The sequence below is a fragment of the Diadema antillarum genome, unplaced genomic scaffold (assembly GCF_040938485.1).
Source record: "Diadema antillarum isolate AM-2024a unplaced genomic scaffold, OU_Dant_1.0 seq00000150_RagTag, whole genome shotgun sequence".
NCBI classification, from domain to species: Eukaryota; Metazoa; Echinodermata; class Echinoidea; order Diadematoida; family Diadematidae; genus Diadema; species Diadema antillarum.
Genome location: NW_027271223.1, coordinates 50,571 through 68,472, shown reverse-complemented (window position 1 = coordinate 68,472; position 17,902 = coordinate 50,571). Strand labels below are relative to the sequence as shown.

The 17,902-nt window shown below is 38.9% G+C and overlaps 1 protein-coding gene across 1 annotated transcript; it reads left to right on the top strand.

Moving 5' to 3' along the window:
• Nucleotides 1-220: 220 nt before the first annotated feature.
• Nucleotides 221-7,129, top strand: LOC139727745 (phospholipid phosphatase 5-like). The gene is made up of 7 exons (XM_071638724.1): nt 221-368; nt 1,239-1,347; nt 2,243-2,330; nt 3,381-3,444; nt 5,023-5,147; nt 6,040-6,210; nt 6,951-7,129. Exons 1-7 carry the CDS (start codon nt 280-282, stop codon nt 7,127-7,129), a joined length of 825 nt encoding a protein of 274 aa, XP_071494825.1. The 5' UTR covers nt 221-279.
• The last annotated feature ends 10,773 nt before the right edge of the window (nt 7,130-17,902 follow it).

The window sequence follows — 17,902 nt, the reverse complement described above, 5'->3', positions numbered from 1 at the left end:
ATTCCTTTCATTGTTAATCAATATCATAATAAATGTCTTGATAAATATGGAATAGAAGATGGGAAAGGGAGATTTAATGTCTTGTATACATCAGTATGAATAGAGCTAGTACATGATACTTTGAAGATTGTTAATATGGTATGTATTTAATTTTTCACAGATTTCATATCCTTCCATCATACTATCTTGTCTATCCTTACTCTTTCCTACCTTCCTTCTGTCTTCACACGGTCAGACCCATCCAGCCCACATTGATGTCACCACGCTCATCTCATCACAATGCTGTCTTGCAGGTGTACGGTCAACACACAAGCCGTCAACATGTTTGCCGAGGTGTTCTTGAGGCTGTCGCTGTTTGCTGCCTTCTTGTTAGTAGCAACCTTGTCATTTTGTACTCTTGATCACTTGTCTTGAAATGAAGTGGGTATTTCTCAGTGTGTGTGTGTGTGTGTGTGTGTGAGTGGGAGAGAGAGAGAGGGAGAGAGTTAAAGTGTGTGTGTGTGTGTGTGTGTGTGTGTGCATGTAGTATATTGTGTGCTGGGAGAAATCAGTGTATGTGATGTCACTGTTTTCAAGTTATCAAATTGTATGTCTCTCCCAGACCTCACAGCATAAGATGTACACCCAAGGGCCTGAGAGTATTTGTGTGATTTATGTATGGCAGGTACGTGTACGCTGTGTATAGCCTTGAGTTGATAAGATTGAATTGCACAGTGATAATGCGTTAGCAAAGTGACAGATAATTTTTTTATCAGGTTTTTTTTTCTCATTGTATTCAAATTTGATGTAATTTATCATCATGACAAATTATCACAGTAGTCCTTAAGCTTGTCTTAGGTTGATCTGCCTTTTTTTTTCAATATTTTTCCTTCTTTTCTCTTTCTTTAGTTGCACAGTAAGACAACAATAGCCATCTACCTTTCACTTGTGCCCAGAAACTTTCCTTGGATCGGGTATTGGAGTGCTTGTTTTGTTGGCGTGCAGTTGTTCCAAAGAACACACCAAACTACTCAAAATATGCATGCTGTGCATGATATTGAAAACTCTGTTATAAAAAAAAAAACACTCTGTCAGTGAAAAGACAAACAACAAAATAATAATAATAGTAACCCAATGTGAAATTATATTTAAGAACATAGATGGCAAAAGTGGTGATTGCAAATTTGTTGTGTGGATAGTTCTAGTGAAGGTATTTCAAAAGCATATTAAGCTTTATACTTTCTGTTCATGATCGATAGGATATCTGAAGATTTGGACCCCTTTCAGCGAGTCATTCAGCCAGAAGAAATGTGGCTGTACAAGAACCCCCATGTGGAACATAGCACAGTGTCAACCAGGATGCTCTTTGTAAGTTGACATCATGGGATAAGGTCTATTGGACATTTTTGGTGGGGGATGTTAACTATATAGGTACATGTATCATTACTGCTTATGCACTCTCGAGTAGGAATGATCCTTTGGCATATATGTGATTCAGAGAATTCAGAAGAATCCTGGTTGCTGAAAATTTGGGCCAAACTGCACTGTGATTATCGTGACCATTGTGAGATTGAGCAAAAGACATGGATGACAATGCATTCTTTCTTATGTATGAATCATACTTGAAATTTCATTCATAATTTTACTCTGGGTATTGGCACTGGATATCTTATCAATTATATATCAATAAAAGTGTCATATCATGGGCTGTGGGTGGAAAGCAGTTTAATTTTTTAGACCCTACGTTAAATTACTTGCATTGTCTTATGCAGAATTACCTGGCTGTGTATTCGTGGATTAATTTCAAAATGAAAGGCGACCTTCGAAATGCTGTCGGACCCAAAGTGTGGATTATGAAAATACATCGTATCTTGGAGTAAGAGGTATACATCATACAGCCAGTGCAGTGCTTTCAGGAATGACTACAAATTTTTATACGAGCAAGTATTGGATAATCACAAAATTTGTTCATAGATGGGGATTTTGACAATGTTTTGTCAAAGATATTAGTCATACAGAGACGTCTAAATGCCTCATGATCATGTGCATGTGTGTGTGGTTTTTTTTTTAAATTCTGAATAAACACAGCACTCTACCACAGTGACTTTGATTGAATTGATTTTGGGTGTATACTCTGTACCAATCCTTGATCTGTATCACATAGCCTGTGACATTTAATGTTAATGAACACTAACTCGTCTGCTATATTTCTGTTCATTGAACTATAATAAGGACTTCTTCCATGTCTGTTACTCTTCATCAGATTTTGGCTATTCTGGTGCCGCTGTGTACGATACTAGTTTTCTCCATCTTTCGGAAAGATCATATAGACTTCGTTCAAGCTGTGCTAGGTACAGTATGTCATTCTGTATGAGTGAGAGTATGCAATGTTGCCAGTTATGTATATCAAGAGTAAATGTAGTAATCAAATTTCACCCCCTTTTTTTTAAGGAGAAACATAGAAGATAGTTCATGACAGACCTAGTTTGCAAGATGCAAGTTATGTCAGGATTATTGTATACATGACAGCAAGTTTGAGAAAATGGGGAAAATAAAAAAGAGGAAAGAATTTGTATTTTTATTCATGGTATTTAAAAGCTTTTAGGTCCAGAATTATATTATAATTCCTCAGATGAAATTGTACAGAATTCTTCCACTTGTGCTTCCTCTTTGTCATGAATATAAAACTATGCTGAATGCAGTTCTGACTTAGAATCATTAAAGCTTATCAGGTATTTATAACTGAAATGATTGAGCAGATTAGAGTTCACTTCATATTACAAGTCATTTACCGTATGGTATCATTCTGTTATTGACTCCTAGAAAGCATTTGTTGATGATATTGTATGTGGTAAAATTTTAAAACAAAAATTGAGTTTGGACATAAAGTCAGTGATGCTTTGCCGAGTGATTGTGACATTATTCATTTTAATGGATCCTCAATATACTTGAAATATTAGTCTGAGGATGTTTTTCTTTGTCTACATTTACTATCTCATTTTCCTGGTTTTTACCAACAAAATGTTCTTTGGTCAAGATGCTTTAAAGACAGACTTGCAAAAAGACTGTTTGTAAGGGAAAAGGTCTTATTGTACTGACACTGAATAGTCTGCTTTACAGTTGTATGTAGAATTTAAAAAGAAATGCCAGGTAGGGAATTCCTTAATGATGCATAGTCCTCAAAAATAAAGTATCATGGAAGTAATAGTAGGTGGTCAGGTAAATCATGTATGAGCCAAGCAAATTACTGTATGTCACCTTTATGCACAAGAAATTGGGTGTGTCTGCAGGGATGAATTGTGTGGAAATAGTGCAATGCACTGTGAGATTGTTTAGTCCTACGTACATCAAATGCGAAGAGTTGATATGTACAGCATTTTCCAATGTCTTTTACATTGCAGCATGTTCGTTAGCAGAGCTCCTAAATTCAGTCCTGACAAACAGCATCAAACTTGTAATAGGAAGGTAAGTTGGCTGCCAAGACTTGCTTTATCAGTCCAAGGTTTGAAATGCCAAACACACTATCTTTATTCAGAACGCAAATCATCGCAAGACTATAGACCAGTTCAATTTTGGTGCTCTTTTGTATGTTGACTATTTCGGCCATAACGGCAGGGCTTCAGCATGCCTAACAATAGTTGATTTTTGCGTTGACTTAATGCACCTGACTCACTGCACAACCCAATGAATAACATTTTCTCCCGATTTTGGAAGCCCCCCCCCCCCCCCATTATGTCTGACGTACACAGTGTTTTAAAACTGAATAGGACTGTAAGAAAGAAAGCAAAATTGAGCAAAGATGGTAGGGTTGTAAGCATAAGATCAATGTGTGCTGTTTATTCAAATTATTGTGTTTTATCATCCCTGAGACTTACAAATGATTTTCTAGATTTTTTTTTTTTCAAACTTTCTATTTAGGCAAGTAAAATTCATGTTGAGGCAAGTGTTCTGCAACAATTTGAAAATCTACTTGCCCCACTGGGCAAGTGGTAAAAAAAAATTATGAAGCACCCTGTGAATAAAAGCAAATTTGGGCAGAAATAAGAATGTTGAGGAAGAGATGTCTGATGTAAAATCAAACAATAAGGGGCAGTCTTGGACTCTCCTTTCACGTATCATTGCCAATATGCACATAGAATGCTTTGAAACCCACACGCCAGACTCGTTACAACACAAACCCTCACTCTAGCTCTGGTATGTCGATAATATCTTCATCAAAGTAAAACAGCTCAACGGCTTCTTCGCACAGCTCAACAAGGGACACCGACATCCACTTTCACTATGGAAACTAAAAAGAAACTAAAAGCAGTCTTCACACCTTCCAAATGATGAACTGTAACTGCAAATCTCTCTTCCTCATTTACGTCACCATGCCAACTTACAAACAACGCTTGATAAGAATGATGTGTGATTTGAAAGTTAAGTACTTTCTCGAGACAGTGATACTGATTGCTACCTCATATCCACAGATGAAATAATGTTACTAGTGACATAATTGAAGCGGATGAAACTTTTGTTATGTTTTGTGTGGTTGTCCTCTCCTATGCAGCTGTAGTCAACTTAACTGTCAATTGGCATTTGATTGACTTCATTCTGTCACCCTGCTATCATTCATTCCCTTGTAAGAGTCCTTGAATGTGAGCTGTGCAAAAATGCTGGCTGTTTGTGGTGCTTAGTCCTATGTTTATTCTTTGGCAGTCAGCACAATCGGAAAATTCCGATGCTGTCATACATAGTTTAACATTTTGTGTGGGTACACTTGACTGCAATGTGAATTGATATTTAAATGTGGTTAATCCCTGTCAAATAATGCTTGTTCTTTTTGGTAGTGAAGCCAGATATTTTATACTTCGATTCCATTTGGTTTGTACTGTCAGGGAAATGATTGCACCATACCACTGGGTTAAGTGTATATTTTTCATCTGTCTGACTCAAAAGTCAGAAGGGTTTGAAATCAAGTTACAAGGCACAGCAACTTACAGTCGTGTGCTAGAGATATCATCATTGCATTTCATTCATCTTTTTACTTAAAAAAAAATGAAGACCACGTCCAGATTTCTTCACACGCTGTTTTCCTGACGGAGTGATGACAGCAAATCTTGTGTGTACCGGGGACCCAGCAACTGTCAAAGAAGGAAGGAAAAGTTTCCCTAGTGGACATTCCTCACGTAAGTTAAAAACTGTGTTTTTGCATGCTGTAGGAATCCTTTGATTCTGAATTTTGAGACTTTTGTCTCAGCCTACCTTTTAGTATTCAGTATCAGCAAGTGTGCGTACGATGGGGGAGAATTAAATTTACATTTAAAAGAATGACAGTTATTCAAAGTGACTGGTAGGTATGAAAGGTCAGTGGTCAAGGTCAAAGATACTTGAACTTTGGCTAAAACTATCATGATCAAGCCGTGACATCAGCAACATTTACTGATGGCAATGTGATTTGGTAGGTAAGAAAGAGTTTCGATTACTCTAAAAATGGGTAGTTTGATGGAGCAATGTGAGGATCACTACCAAATGCCAGAGAATATTGCCCAGTTTCCAGCTGTGACTGCAACTAGTGATGTGCAACAGCAGTTTAGTTTTATAAGAATGATGATGTTCAAATAATCAGAAAAATATACTATTAATCTAGATAAGTGAGCTTCATTTCAGTGTAAAAAAAAAATTACCATGCTCGCTGCTAGAAAAAAAGAATGATGCATGGGACCTTGGAAGCTTTGCAATCAACTGCACTGAAAACTCAAATTTCTCAATGTTGTTTTCATTCGTACGTTAAATTACATTTTACTGATTTATGACATGAACTTCATCTCACCAAGGCGCTGTTACAAAGTTTAGTATAATTCTTATTGGGCATAATGCATTTTTGTTGACACACCTGTGGGTACTTGTCAGAATTTATTGTGCAAACTAATCAAATGCTGTTTATATCTTTTGCATTATGTCAAAAAGTCAACTGTGTGCTTAAGGTGAGTGATAAAATGCCATCTCAGTCATTAATTTGATGGATGTTTAACGACGACATGGTAGTGCATTTAATGATTGTGTTTATTCTGTCAACAGTGGCATTCTGTGCCTTTGGGTTCGTAGCCTTCTATCTTGCCGGGAAGCTGCACACTGTTGAGCGCCAAGGTCGAGGTGTTGGTTGGAAGATCGTTGCGACCTTGCTGCCTTTGTACATTGCCCTCATGGTGGCGCTCTCCAGAACGGCTGACTACCGCCATCATTATCAAGGTAGTGTAGAGATGGCTGTGTTTAGATGTGAAGGGAAAGTGTAAAAGAGTACATTACAATCTGTGCCGAGGCTGTCTAAATTAATTGACCAAAATTTCCAGTTAATGGTAGTTATGCAAATAAAGTAGCTTGTCCAATGAAGAAGCTTGTCCAAGTTTGCAGTGTTATCATATTGGTTTGAAGAGATATAGAAATGAATGCGTAATGCCATGAATATTTAGTTTGGTGAAGCTGATACTGAGCAACATGAGCTAGTGAGTGTGTACTGCATGATGTGAAATTAAAACTAAATCCATTATGCCCATGAAACATTTACAATGTATTAATCTTCGAGGGCAAGAGAATATTTTGTGTTTGAAAGAGTGAGGAATCATTGTTTGAATAATGTAAAAGCTGTTATTTTTGCAAGGGTTTGATTTGTGCAAATGTTGCAAATCACTATTTGGCCACAAGTAAAGGACACATGAAAATATTGCCACCAGATCTTGGTTGCATAAAGTGGCAGATTGAATGGACAGGCATTAGGGGCACTTGAAATACCCTTGGTGTCAAATTGCAAAAACAACATCTTGTGAAAATGTCTGACCTCCTTTGCAAAAAATATTTATATTTGAAAATGATGGCTTTTACAGTAATCTATGTTACAGCCAGACTCAATGGTTCGACCGCCACTGTGACCCTGCAAGTAGTAATTGGTTTCTTTGCATGATGTGATTTCCCACTCTCTTAACTCGGTGCAGATGTAGCAGTTGGTTCCTTGCTTGGCCTGGTCGTGGCGTATGGCATCTATCGACAGTACTACCCGCCGCTGACGTTTCCCCACTGCGACAAGTCGTACGCAGCTCTCTGTGCCCCGTCGGATGCCACTCTTGAGGAGATAAGTGTGCAGGCGCAAAGCGGGAACATCAAGCTGGTGTAACCCAGACAAGGGTTGGGGGGGGGGGGGAAGGGGGGTGGGGGGAGGGAATGGAGGGCAAGAAGGCATCAAAAAGATTTTGGTGAAAGATTTATCAGTCTTTGAGGTTGGTTCTGGCACATGCATACTTGGTTGTATTGTTGGAGAATTCATGGACATTAATTGACTTGTAATGTACATGAAGATTGATTTCAAACTGAATCTGTTGCAATATTTCATTCAATGTCATCTAGTGATAGAATACATTAGATGTCTAGAGATGTTTTCCTTGAATGATTAGACACTGAATACACTGTGTTGCTCATAGTTTTAAAACAACTCTTACATTTTGCTCTGAAAAAAAAAGAAGAAAAGAAAGATGGGAACACAATTGTATTTGAAAGCCATAGTATTAATGAAATTGAACATTCCAGCAAATTATGTTTCGAATGCAGGATTATGATTGGCTGAGAGTGATGGTATGGTGGATTTTAACTGTAACTTTTTGCTCAACGCATTGTGATAAACAGTAGGAACTTTCCATAAAGCTTTCATTCCAGAATGATTTTTTTTTTTCAAAATGCATTTAAGTACATTTAGGATGCAGGTCATCAAACTTTCATTAGCTCTATTTTTGCTTTGTTTTGTTTTGTTGTGTCTGGGTTTTTTTTTTAAACTGCTGTGAAGGATAATTACCTTTGGAAACAAATTTGGATAGTTACATGATCTATGTGATATTATCTGCATTAATTAGCATGAAACAGAATTTGAAAAAAATTGTACACCTCCCCCAAAACTTAGGGAAAGCAGCTTAAAGTTGTATCAAAATTTAAATTTCATGACAACTTGTGGCAACTTCTAGTAAATGTGAACAGTAATCGACAAAAATCCATGTTGTTCGTGTCGAGGACTGGCACACGTGTTAGAAATGGAGGGAAATTTTGATGGATAATCTGTGTTCACTAGTACACACTCAAATATTGTCAGTTATACACTTTTGCCAAAATCAGCAGTGAAGGCAAAAATTATAGTTAGTAATTGCCAATGAAAGCATTAGACCAGAAATCCAGAAGTCTGTGTTCTTTTTTTAATTTCATTTGTTTCAATTTTTGAAAAAATCACTTTGCTGAAATCAAAATCAAAGTACCTGTTAGCTGCCTCTTTGTGTTATTTTGATTGAATCCCTATCAGATAACCAAATACAATTAATCTTGAATTTTTATTAAAACTCAAATCTTTACTTTATCTATAGCCTTTTGATATTGTAAGCATTAGAGAACCATTGTTCAAAGATGAGTGTTATTAGTGTTATCAATACTTCACTCCAGTATTGACAGGATACTGCATGTCACGTGTCGTTGCCCAGGCAACGGTGATGTGTGAGCTCCCCAAACATTCTACGACAGGAGTTTGACCATGTAAACTCCCCCAGACAATTATTAATGTTGGACTATCTCTTGCCAGCTGCTAATACAGTGTACATGTAAGGTAGTATACAGGGTCGGGGCTGATGTAAGCTGAGCACAAAATGCAATACATTCCCATTGGGTTGTACACTTTGTGGTTTTGTTTCGTTTTTGTCTGTTTCATTGTTATTGCTGTTGTTGTTGGTTTTTAGCTCACCTGAGCCAAAGGCTCAAGTGAGCTATTGCGATCGCCCTTCGTCCGGCGTGCGTCGTGCGTCGTGCGTCGTGCGTCGTGCGTCGTCCGTCGTCCGTCGTCCGTCGTCCGTCGTCCGTCGTGCGTCGTGCGTAAACTTTTTACATTTTCATCTTCTTCTTGAAAACCCCACGACCGATTTTCATCAAACTTGGCAGGTAGCATCCCTAGGGGGTTAGGAACTCAATTTGTTAAAATGGGCACCATGCCCCACCCAGGGGGCCCCCAGGGGGGCCCAAACCCCCCAAAATTAAGGAATCTGTAAAAATCTTCTTCTCTAGAACCAGAAGTGATAGAGCGAAGTTAATACTATGAGTTAGTACATTGATGACTGTAGTTTCAAGTTTGTTCATGGCAGAATCAGGGGTGCCCCCCTTGGGACCCAGGGGAGGGGGGTGGGGAAGGGTTCTAATGGGGCCTAAATTGTACATTTTCATCTTCTTCTTGAGAACTCCATGACCCATTTTCACCAAACTTGGCAGGTAGCATCCCTAGGGGGTTAGGAACTCCATTTATTAAAATGGGCACCATGACCCACCCAGGGGGCCCCCAGGGGGCCCAAACCCCCTAAAATTAAGGAATCCGCAAAAACCTTCTTCTCTAGAACCAGAAGTGATAGAGCTAGGTTAATACTATGAGTTAGCACATTGATGACTGTAGTTTCAAGTTTGTTCATGGCAGAATCAGGGGTGCCCCCCTTGGGACCCAGGGGGGGGGGGGGGGGGGTGGGGGTGAGGAGGGGTCCTAATGGGGCCTAAATTGTACATTTTTATCTTCTTCCTGAGAACCCCATGACCCATTTTCACCAAACTTGGCAGGTAGCATTCCTAGGGGGTTAGGATCTCAATTTGTTAAAATGGGCACCATGCCCCGCCCAGGGGGCCCCCAGGGGGCCCAAACCCCCCAAATGAAGGAATCTTTAAAAATCTTCTCTAGAATCAGAAGTTATAGAGCTGAGATAATACTATGAGTGAGTACATTAATGACTGTAGTTTCAAGTTTGTTCATAGGAGATCCAGGGGTGCCCCTCTTGGGGGTAGGGGGAGGGGGGTGGTTGGAAGGGTCCAAATGGGGGCCTGAATTGTACATTTTCATCTTCTTCCTGAAAACCTCATAATGGATTTTTGTCAAACTTGGCAGGTAGCATCCCTAGGTGGTCAGGATCTCAATTTATCAAACTGGGCACCATGCCCCACCCAGAGGGCCCCAGGGGGCCCCAATTCCCCCAAATTAAGGAATCTTGAAAAAATTGGGCCCTTATTGTACATTTTCATCTTCCACTTGAGAATGCCTCGTCAAATTTTGGTAGAGCTGTGAATAATTTAGATTAGTGACTGCGTGAAAGGTGAACTTGCGATACTCAGGTGAGCGCTAGACCCGCGGGTCTCTTGTTTGTTGTTGATAAGTTTATGTCATTATTGCAAGGTTAGATAAATATGTATAGCCAGAGCACCAAGGTGAGCATTAATCTTTTAAATTGAAATTTTGCCTGTATCTATTTAAAATTGAAAAGGCAAAGATGGAAGTCCTTGGGTCTAAAGGCATGAATGTTTCAGCCAGTTAAAGGGAAATGTCACTCCATGTTCTGGTTAGCTTTAACCCTAATCAGGCTGGGGGGGGGGGGGCAGAATCCGCCCCCCCTCGACGTTTCGCGCAATATCTTCGCAACGCGATAAGCTCCCGCTGCGATGTTTCATGACTTTTTTTTTTCAAGTATCGCGCAACTTTTGAGACCCAAACTGTTGCGCCCGCGCGTACCGTTTTGACGCGACGCCCGTTCGAAAAAAATTTGTCAGCCCCAAAATTGCTCCAAAACGTGATTTTGTGTACAAATCCAATGCAAATTGTGTTTTTTCAATTAATTCACATAAAAATTCATATCTTCACTTAGAATGGCCGAAATTAATTTATTTTAGCATAATAATGCTTCAAAAAATGTCTTTGACAAATTTTGGCCAAAAAACAAACAAAAACAAAAGGTCAAAAAACAAGGAAATACATAAGAAATTCAAAAAACAATAAAATACATAAGAAATTGATTTCGGTACAGATTTTTTTTTATCCTATGTCTCAGAAGAATGATACAAGAAACATTTTAAAAAAGAAATTAGCTTAATTGGAGCATTAATAAGTGATTTAGAGCCCAAAACTGATTTTATGCATAAATTACAATAATTAATTAATATGAAATATAAGAAAAATTTTTCGGAGAAAGTAACCATACATTTTGATAGAATACGTCTTAGGCGTCGCGTGTGCCGATTTTCGGCGCGATCGCGCGTTCCATAGGCGAGATCTGAAGGGGGGGGGGGCGGAATCCGCCCCCCCCCCCCCCCAGATATAGCATAGTCAAAAAAGCCCAGCCTGATTAGGGTTAATGGGGGAAAATCAGAGGAAGAGAGTATTTGAAGCTTCATTTAATTTGACTTGAAGTAAAAAAGTTATGGAATTTTTAAAGTGTGACAGGCATTGAAAAAATATACAATGTGCTCTGGTCACTCATTCATATGAGCAGGAGTGATTATGTTTAATACTAACTAAAGTACCTCACAACTCTTTTACTGCTTGTACAAAAACAAGGAAAAGTAGAAATTACGCGGTGCGTAACATATGTCCCCGCCGGAAGTAGCATTTTGTAACAAAATGTGCAATATAGGTAAAAAATCAAGGTCAAAGGTCAAAGAAGTCAAAGGTCAAAATTCTGTGTAGAAGTTTTGAAGCCCTCACCTAGTGCCATCACATAAAGCAAATGGAATCGAAATTGGGTTAGAAATGGCGAAGGAGTAGCATTTTGTAGCCAATGTACAATATAGGTCAAAAATCAAGGTCAAAGGTCAAAGAAGACAAAGGTCAAAATTCTGTGCAGAAGTTTTGAAGCCCTCACCTAGTGCTATCACATAAAGCAAACGGAATCGAAATCGGGTTAGAAATGGCGAAGGAGTAGCATTCTGTAGCAAAATGCACAATATAGGTCGAAAATCAAGGTCAAAGGTCAAAGAGGTCAAAGGTCAAAATTCTGTGTAGAAGTTTTAAAGCCCTCAACTAGTGCCATCATATAAAGCAAACGGAATCGAAATCGGGTTAAAAATGGAGAAGGAGTAGCATTTCGTAGCAAAATGTACAATATGGGTCAAAAATCAAGGTCAAAGGTCAAAGAAGTCAAAGGTCAAAATTCTGTGTAGAAGTTTTGAAGCCCTCACATAGTGCCATCACATAAAGCAAACGGAATCGAAATCGGGTTAGAAATGGCGAAGGAGTAGCATTTTGTAGCAAAATGTACAATATAGGTCAAAAAATCAAGGTCAAAGGTCAAAGAAGTCAAAGGTCAAAATTCTGTGTAGAAGTTTTGAAGCCCTCACCTAGTGCCATCACATAAAGCAAACGGAATCGAAATCGGGTTAGAAATGGCGAAGGAGTAGCATTTTGTAGCAAAATGTACAATATAGGTCAAAGGTCAAGGTCAAAGGTCACAACTGAAATTCTGTGTAGAAGTTTCAAAGCTCCCATGTAGTGCTATCATATAAAGCAAACAGAATCAAAATTGGCTCATAAATGACAGAGAAGTAGCAAATTGAAGATTTTGATCACACACGGACGCACACACGGACACACGGACGGACGGACGGACGGACGGACACACGGACACACACACGTACGGAGCCCGTTTCATAGTCCCCTGCTCGAACTCGTTCGGCGGGGACAAAAAACAATTATATAATGATATATATTCATCTTTACATATCTATGAATATATATTTACACCACTGGATCCAGCTTTAGGGAAACATGCTACAAAAATTTGACTCTCAGAGACATTTTCTATATCACATCATCACCTCTTCAAAAAAGTTACTGTAATTATTTTTTCCAATACAAGACACTAAAACAATTATCTATAATATTATGATTATTTTGACTAATTCTCTATAAATCTTTACATTGCTCATTCCTATTCAAAATTCCTTTGTTTTGATAAAAGTATAAAATTATCATTTTTGTTTCCTTTTTCACTTACAGCAGCATTAGGGAGACATTTTCCTGTGTGTACTCATTTTAGGAGAAATAAAATGTATCTGCTAATCCCTCTTCATTATATACTTCATATACGAGCTATACGAGCTATACCTCTGGGACTAGACACTAGATCTAGTGCAAGTGCTTGTATCGTTTTCTTAGAGTACAACTCATTGGCCTTATTGCGAACTCCTGCATAATGTCTTGACAGAAGGTTATCCAAATCCAAGTTGCTCATGTTTCCAACATTGCTTGTTGAGCAGTAATTGTCAAGGATAGAGACTGCATACTGTACTTGATATTTCCTATTTATGTTTTTACCATCTGCTTTCTCAAGTGCCTGCTCCAAATCCTCTGCATTCAACACTTAGAATCTTGGGAGTCTTAGAAATTCTGTTGGTGTTGGCCGCAGACATTCTGTAATCAACCTTATGGTGTCATTCAGGTCAGTGTCAAGTTTCGTGGTGTGAGGGCTCCTACATGTACACCATGCAGGGGAGGTGTATTCCACGGCACTGCATACCAGTGTTAGGGCACTAGTGCGAAGAGTGGTTGCTCCCCACTTTGAGCCTGCAAGTCAGCATGGGAGGTTGTTCCGTGAGAACACTTTTGCACTTATGGCCTTGGGTTGCTCCTTGTAGGTCAACTGTCTATCCAACTTCACTCCAAGGTGGGTTGGTGTGGCATTGTAAGGAAGAGGTGTGCCATCAAGGATATTGAGCTGGCGATTAGCCTCCATGGTATTCAGATGGAAGGCTGTTAGTGTTGTCTTTGATAGTCAACAGTAACAATTATAAAGGGAATAACAATTACAAAGGGAACAATGAATACCAATAGCAATTATAAAGGGAATAATGAATATCATGTCTACATATTAGTCTCGCACTTGAATTCTTTGATACTGGTGCCACCGTGAATGATAAGAATTGAAAATGAAAAACAATTAGTAAATGAATTATCCCAAGTAGGCAAAGCAAGCATACCTCTGGTGGTGTCGCAGTCCTCTATTATTTTTTGCCATTTTTGTCATCATTAATTTTTGCCATTTTTGTCATCATTATTTTTTGTGTCCATAAATACCACGTCCTCATCACTATCTAGCTTGGAGGGAATCTTTGCCTCCACCCCTCCAGGCAGCACTCCCCCTCTCTAAGGGTGATATGTATACCACCCTTTGGGTTGTAATGCAGGTATTTGAGTGGCTGCATATGTTGACATTTCTGGAAATTAATAAACCCAAAACAGTTTTCAGTGGGCAGGATCTTGAATTTCTTCCATCTTTACCTTGTTGGTGCTTGCGCTGTCCTCAGCATCTCTCCACTCTTGAATCTTTAATCAGCTGGGCTCTCCCCCTCATCTACCATTCCAGAGAAAGTCTTGAGTATGTGAGGTCTCTCAATTCAACAAAAGCTTGTAAATCCCATATTCTATACTCATCTGACATGATTTTAGATAGCTTCTCCAGGGTTCTTTCCCTTCATCTTTCAACATTTTCTTCCAGAGGGAGCTTTCAGGTCATCTTAATTGCACCTGGCAATTTTTCAGATTCTCGTAATGTGTGTCGCCAAAGATGAGACCTTGATTGAGTTCCAGAATTGATATGAAATTCCCAGTCATAGCTGCCTCTTCATCATGTTTGTAGGCAAGAAGGGTAGCTTTCACAATCTTTGTAGCTTTCCTAAGCCTGAAGTTAAGCATGAAAATAAGTGTAGGACAACTTTCTTTCTTTTTGTATCTATTCATGCATTCTTTTTTTAAATGATGCTCTATATAATATACAGATAAAATGACAAGAATATTCATATCTGATAAAAAAAAAATACAAAAGACTGACATGAACGAGATAAATATACTTAACTTTACATACACATTCAAAGTAGAACAAGGAAAAGTAGAAATTACGCGGTGTGTAATATATGTCCCCGCCGGAAGTAGCATTTTGTAGCAAAATGTGCAATATAGGTAAAAAATCAAGGTCAAAGGTCAAAGAAGTCAAAGGTCAAAATTCTGTGTAAAAGTTTTGAAGCCCTCACCTAGTGCCATCACATAAAGCAAACGGAATCGAAATCGGGTTAGAAATGGCGAAGGAGTAGCATTTTATAGCCAATGTACAATACAGGTCAAAAATCAAGGTCAAAGGTCAAAGAAGTCAAAGGTCAAAATTCTGTGTCAAGTTTTGAAGCCCTCACCTAGTGCCATCACATAAAGCAAACGGAATCGAAATCGGGTTAGACATGGCGAAGGAGTAGCATTTTGTAGCCAATGTACAATACAGGTCAAAAATCAAGGTCAAAGGTCAAAGAAGGCAAAGGTCAAAATTCTGTGTAGAAGTTTTGAAGCCCTCACCTAGTGCCATCACATAAAGCAAACGGAATCGAAATTGGGTTAGAAATGGCGAAGGAGTAGCATTTTGTAGCAAAATGTACAATATAGGTAAAAAATCAAGGTCAAAGGTCAAAGAAGGCAAAGGTCAAAATTCTGTGTAGAAGTTTTGAAGCCCTCACCTAGTGCCATCACATAAAGCAAACGGAATCGAAATCGGGTTAGAAATGGCGAAGGAGTAGCATTTTGTAGCAAAATGTACAATATAGGTCAAAAATCAAGGTCAAAGGTCAAAGAAGGCAAAGGTCAAAATTCTGTGTAGAAGTTTTGAAGCCCTCACCTAGTGCCATCACATAAAGCAAACGGAATCGAAATCGGGTTAGAAATGGCGAAGGAGTAGCATTTTGTAGCAAAATGTACAATATAGGACAAAAAATCAAGGTCAAAGGTCAAAGAAGGCAAAGGTCAAAATTCTGTGTAGAAGTTTTGAAGCCCTCACCTAGTGCCATCACATAAAGCAAACGGAATCGAAATCGGGTTAGAAATGGCGAAGGAGTAGCATTTTGTAGCAAAATGTACAATACAGGTCAAAAATCAAGGTCAAAGGTCAAAGAAGTCAAAGGTCAAAATTCTGTGTAAAGTTTTGAAGCCCTCACCTAGTGCCATCACATAAAGCAAACATAATCGAAATCGGGTTAGACATGGCGAAGGAGTAGCATTTTGTAGCCAATGTACAATACAGGTCAAAAATCAAGGTCAAAGGTCAAAGAAGGCAAAGGTCAAAATTCTGTGTAGAAGTTTTGAAGCCCTCACCTAGTGCCATCACATAAAGCAAACGGAATCGAAATTGGGTTAGAAATGGCGAAGGAGTAGCATTTTGTAGCAAAATGTACAATATAGGTAAAAAATCAAGGTCAAAGGTCAAAGAAGGCAAAGGTCAAAATTCTGTGTAGAAGTTTTGAAGCCCTCACCTAGTGCCATCACATAAAGCAAACGGAATCGAAATCGGGTTAGAAATGGCGAAGGAGTAGCATTTTGTAGCAAAATGTACAATATAGGTCAAAAATCAAGGTCAAAGGTCAAAGAAGGCAAAGGTCAAAATTCTGTGTAGAAGTTTTGAAGCCCTCACCTAGTGCCATCACATAAAGCAAACGGAATCGAAATCGGGTTAGAAATGGCGAAGGAGTAGCATTTTGTAGCAAAATGTACAATATAGGACAAAAAATCAAGGTCAAAGGTCAAAGAAGGCAAAGGTCAAAATTCTGTGTAGAAGTTTTGAAGCCCTCACCTAGTGCCATCACATAAAGCAAACGGAATCGAAATCGGGTTAGAAATGGCGAAGGAGTAGCATTTTGTAGCAAAATGTACAATATAGGTCAAAAATCAAGGTCAAAGGTCAAAGAAGTCGAAGGTCAAAATTCTGTGTAGAAGTTTTGAAGCCCTCACCTAGTGCCATCATATAAAGCAAACGGAATCGAAATCGGGTTAGAAATGGCAAAGGAGTAGCATTTTGTAGCAAAATGTACAATATAGGTCAAAGGTCAAGGTCAAAGGTCACAACTGAAATTCTGTGTAGAAGTTTCAAAGCTCCCATGTAGTGCTATCATATAAAGCAAACAGAATCAAAATTGGCTCATAAATGACAGAGAAGTAGCAAATTGAAGATTTTGATCACACACGGACGCACACACGGACACACGGACGGACGGACGGACGGACGGACACACGGACACACACACGTACGGAGCCCGTTTCATAGTCCCCTGCTCGAACTCGTTCGGCGGGGACAACAAAATTGGGAAAGTGGAGAGTAACTGAGAAATGTCTAAGTAGTGTAACCAATTATCCCCCGTCTAAAATTTTCCCCTCGAACCATTTCATTCCATACATCATGCTAACAGTCTTGTTCCTTGTTAAAGGCCAGAATAACTGCTGCAGATGCTTGAGAAGCACTTTGTTTCTTGATCCATCCACTCACTCCACAAGCACATTAATTTCTAGAATGAATGCAGATAGTGCATTGAATGTAGATCAAGATCTAGATGATCTTATTCTTTTCTCGTTTTGTGTGTGGTTTATGCCACAGACCAACTGGCCAAAGATCAAGTATTTACCACCATTTTATCAATGGTAGCCCCCCCCCCCCACCCCCTTAAAAAAAAAAAAGTCGTAAAATCAAGGTTTTCTACACAAATTAACGTGTGCAGTCTTGCAGGCTGAGTTTACAGCAGTATAGAAAGTGTACAGATTTTATGATGTAACTTCTAACAGAGCTGATTGGCGAAAGTTATATTAAATCTGAGAGACAAAAAAAAATTAAATAGAGATAAAAAGTTGGTTACTTATATTACAGTTATGGCTGATTTTATTCATAATTCATGGTCTACTAGTCTGTTACACTTCTTTTTCCTTTTACTCAGAGTAAGGTGGAGCTGTAATTTTTAAGTCGTCTTTAGTTTTAGACAAAAATTCTGTACAGAGTAAGGCAGTAGAAATTTTACATACGCTGCAACACAGCCACATCCAGCAGACTCCAATTCACCAGAGCGTTGATATAGCAACCATGTCAAATATCGAGCTGCAGTCTGGCGTTGCTTTGATTTCACTTGATATGCGATAAAATTAACGATGGACACGGATGCCATGTCCCAGGAATGAGGCTGGGTACTCCAGCTCGATCTCTATTGAGGCACAGAACTTGAACCATACAGGCAAGATTTCTCCTAAGCCTAGTTGATTTCAGTAGGTAAGGCTTGTCTGCTCCACACTCGGCTGAAACACGACATGTGTCACACCCTCGCA

Bases quoted from the DNA above. Each gene is read 5' to 3' on its own strand.
- LOC139727745 (XM_071638724.1), top strand. From the start codon at position 280: ATGCTGTCTTGCAGGTGTACGGTCAACACACAAGCCGTCAACATGTTT. The intron at 2,331-3,380 runs GTACAGTATGTC...TTTACATTGCAG, and splicing joins CTTCGTTCAAGCTGTGCTAG to CATGTTCGTTAGCAGAGCTC. The intron at 6,211-6,950 runs GTAGTGTAGAGA...AACTCGGTGCAG, and splicing joins CTACCGCCATCATTATCAAG to ATGTAGCAGTTGGTTCCTTG.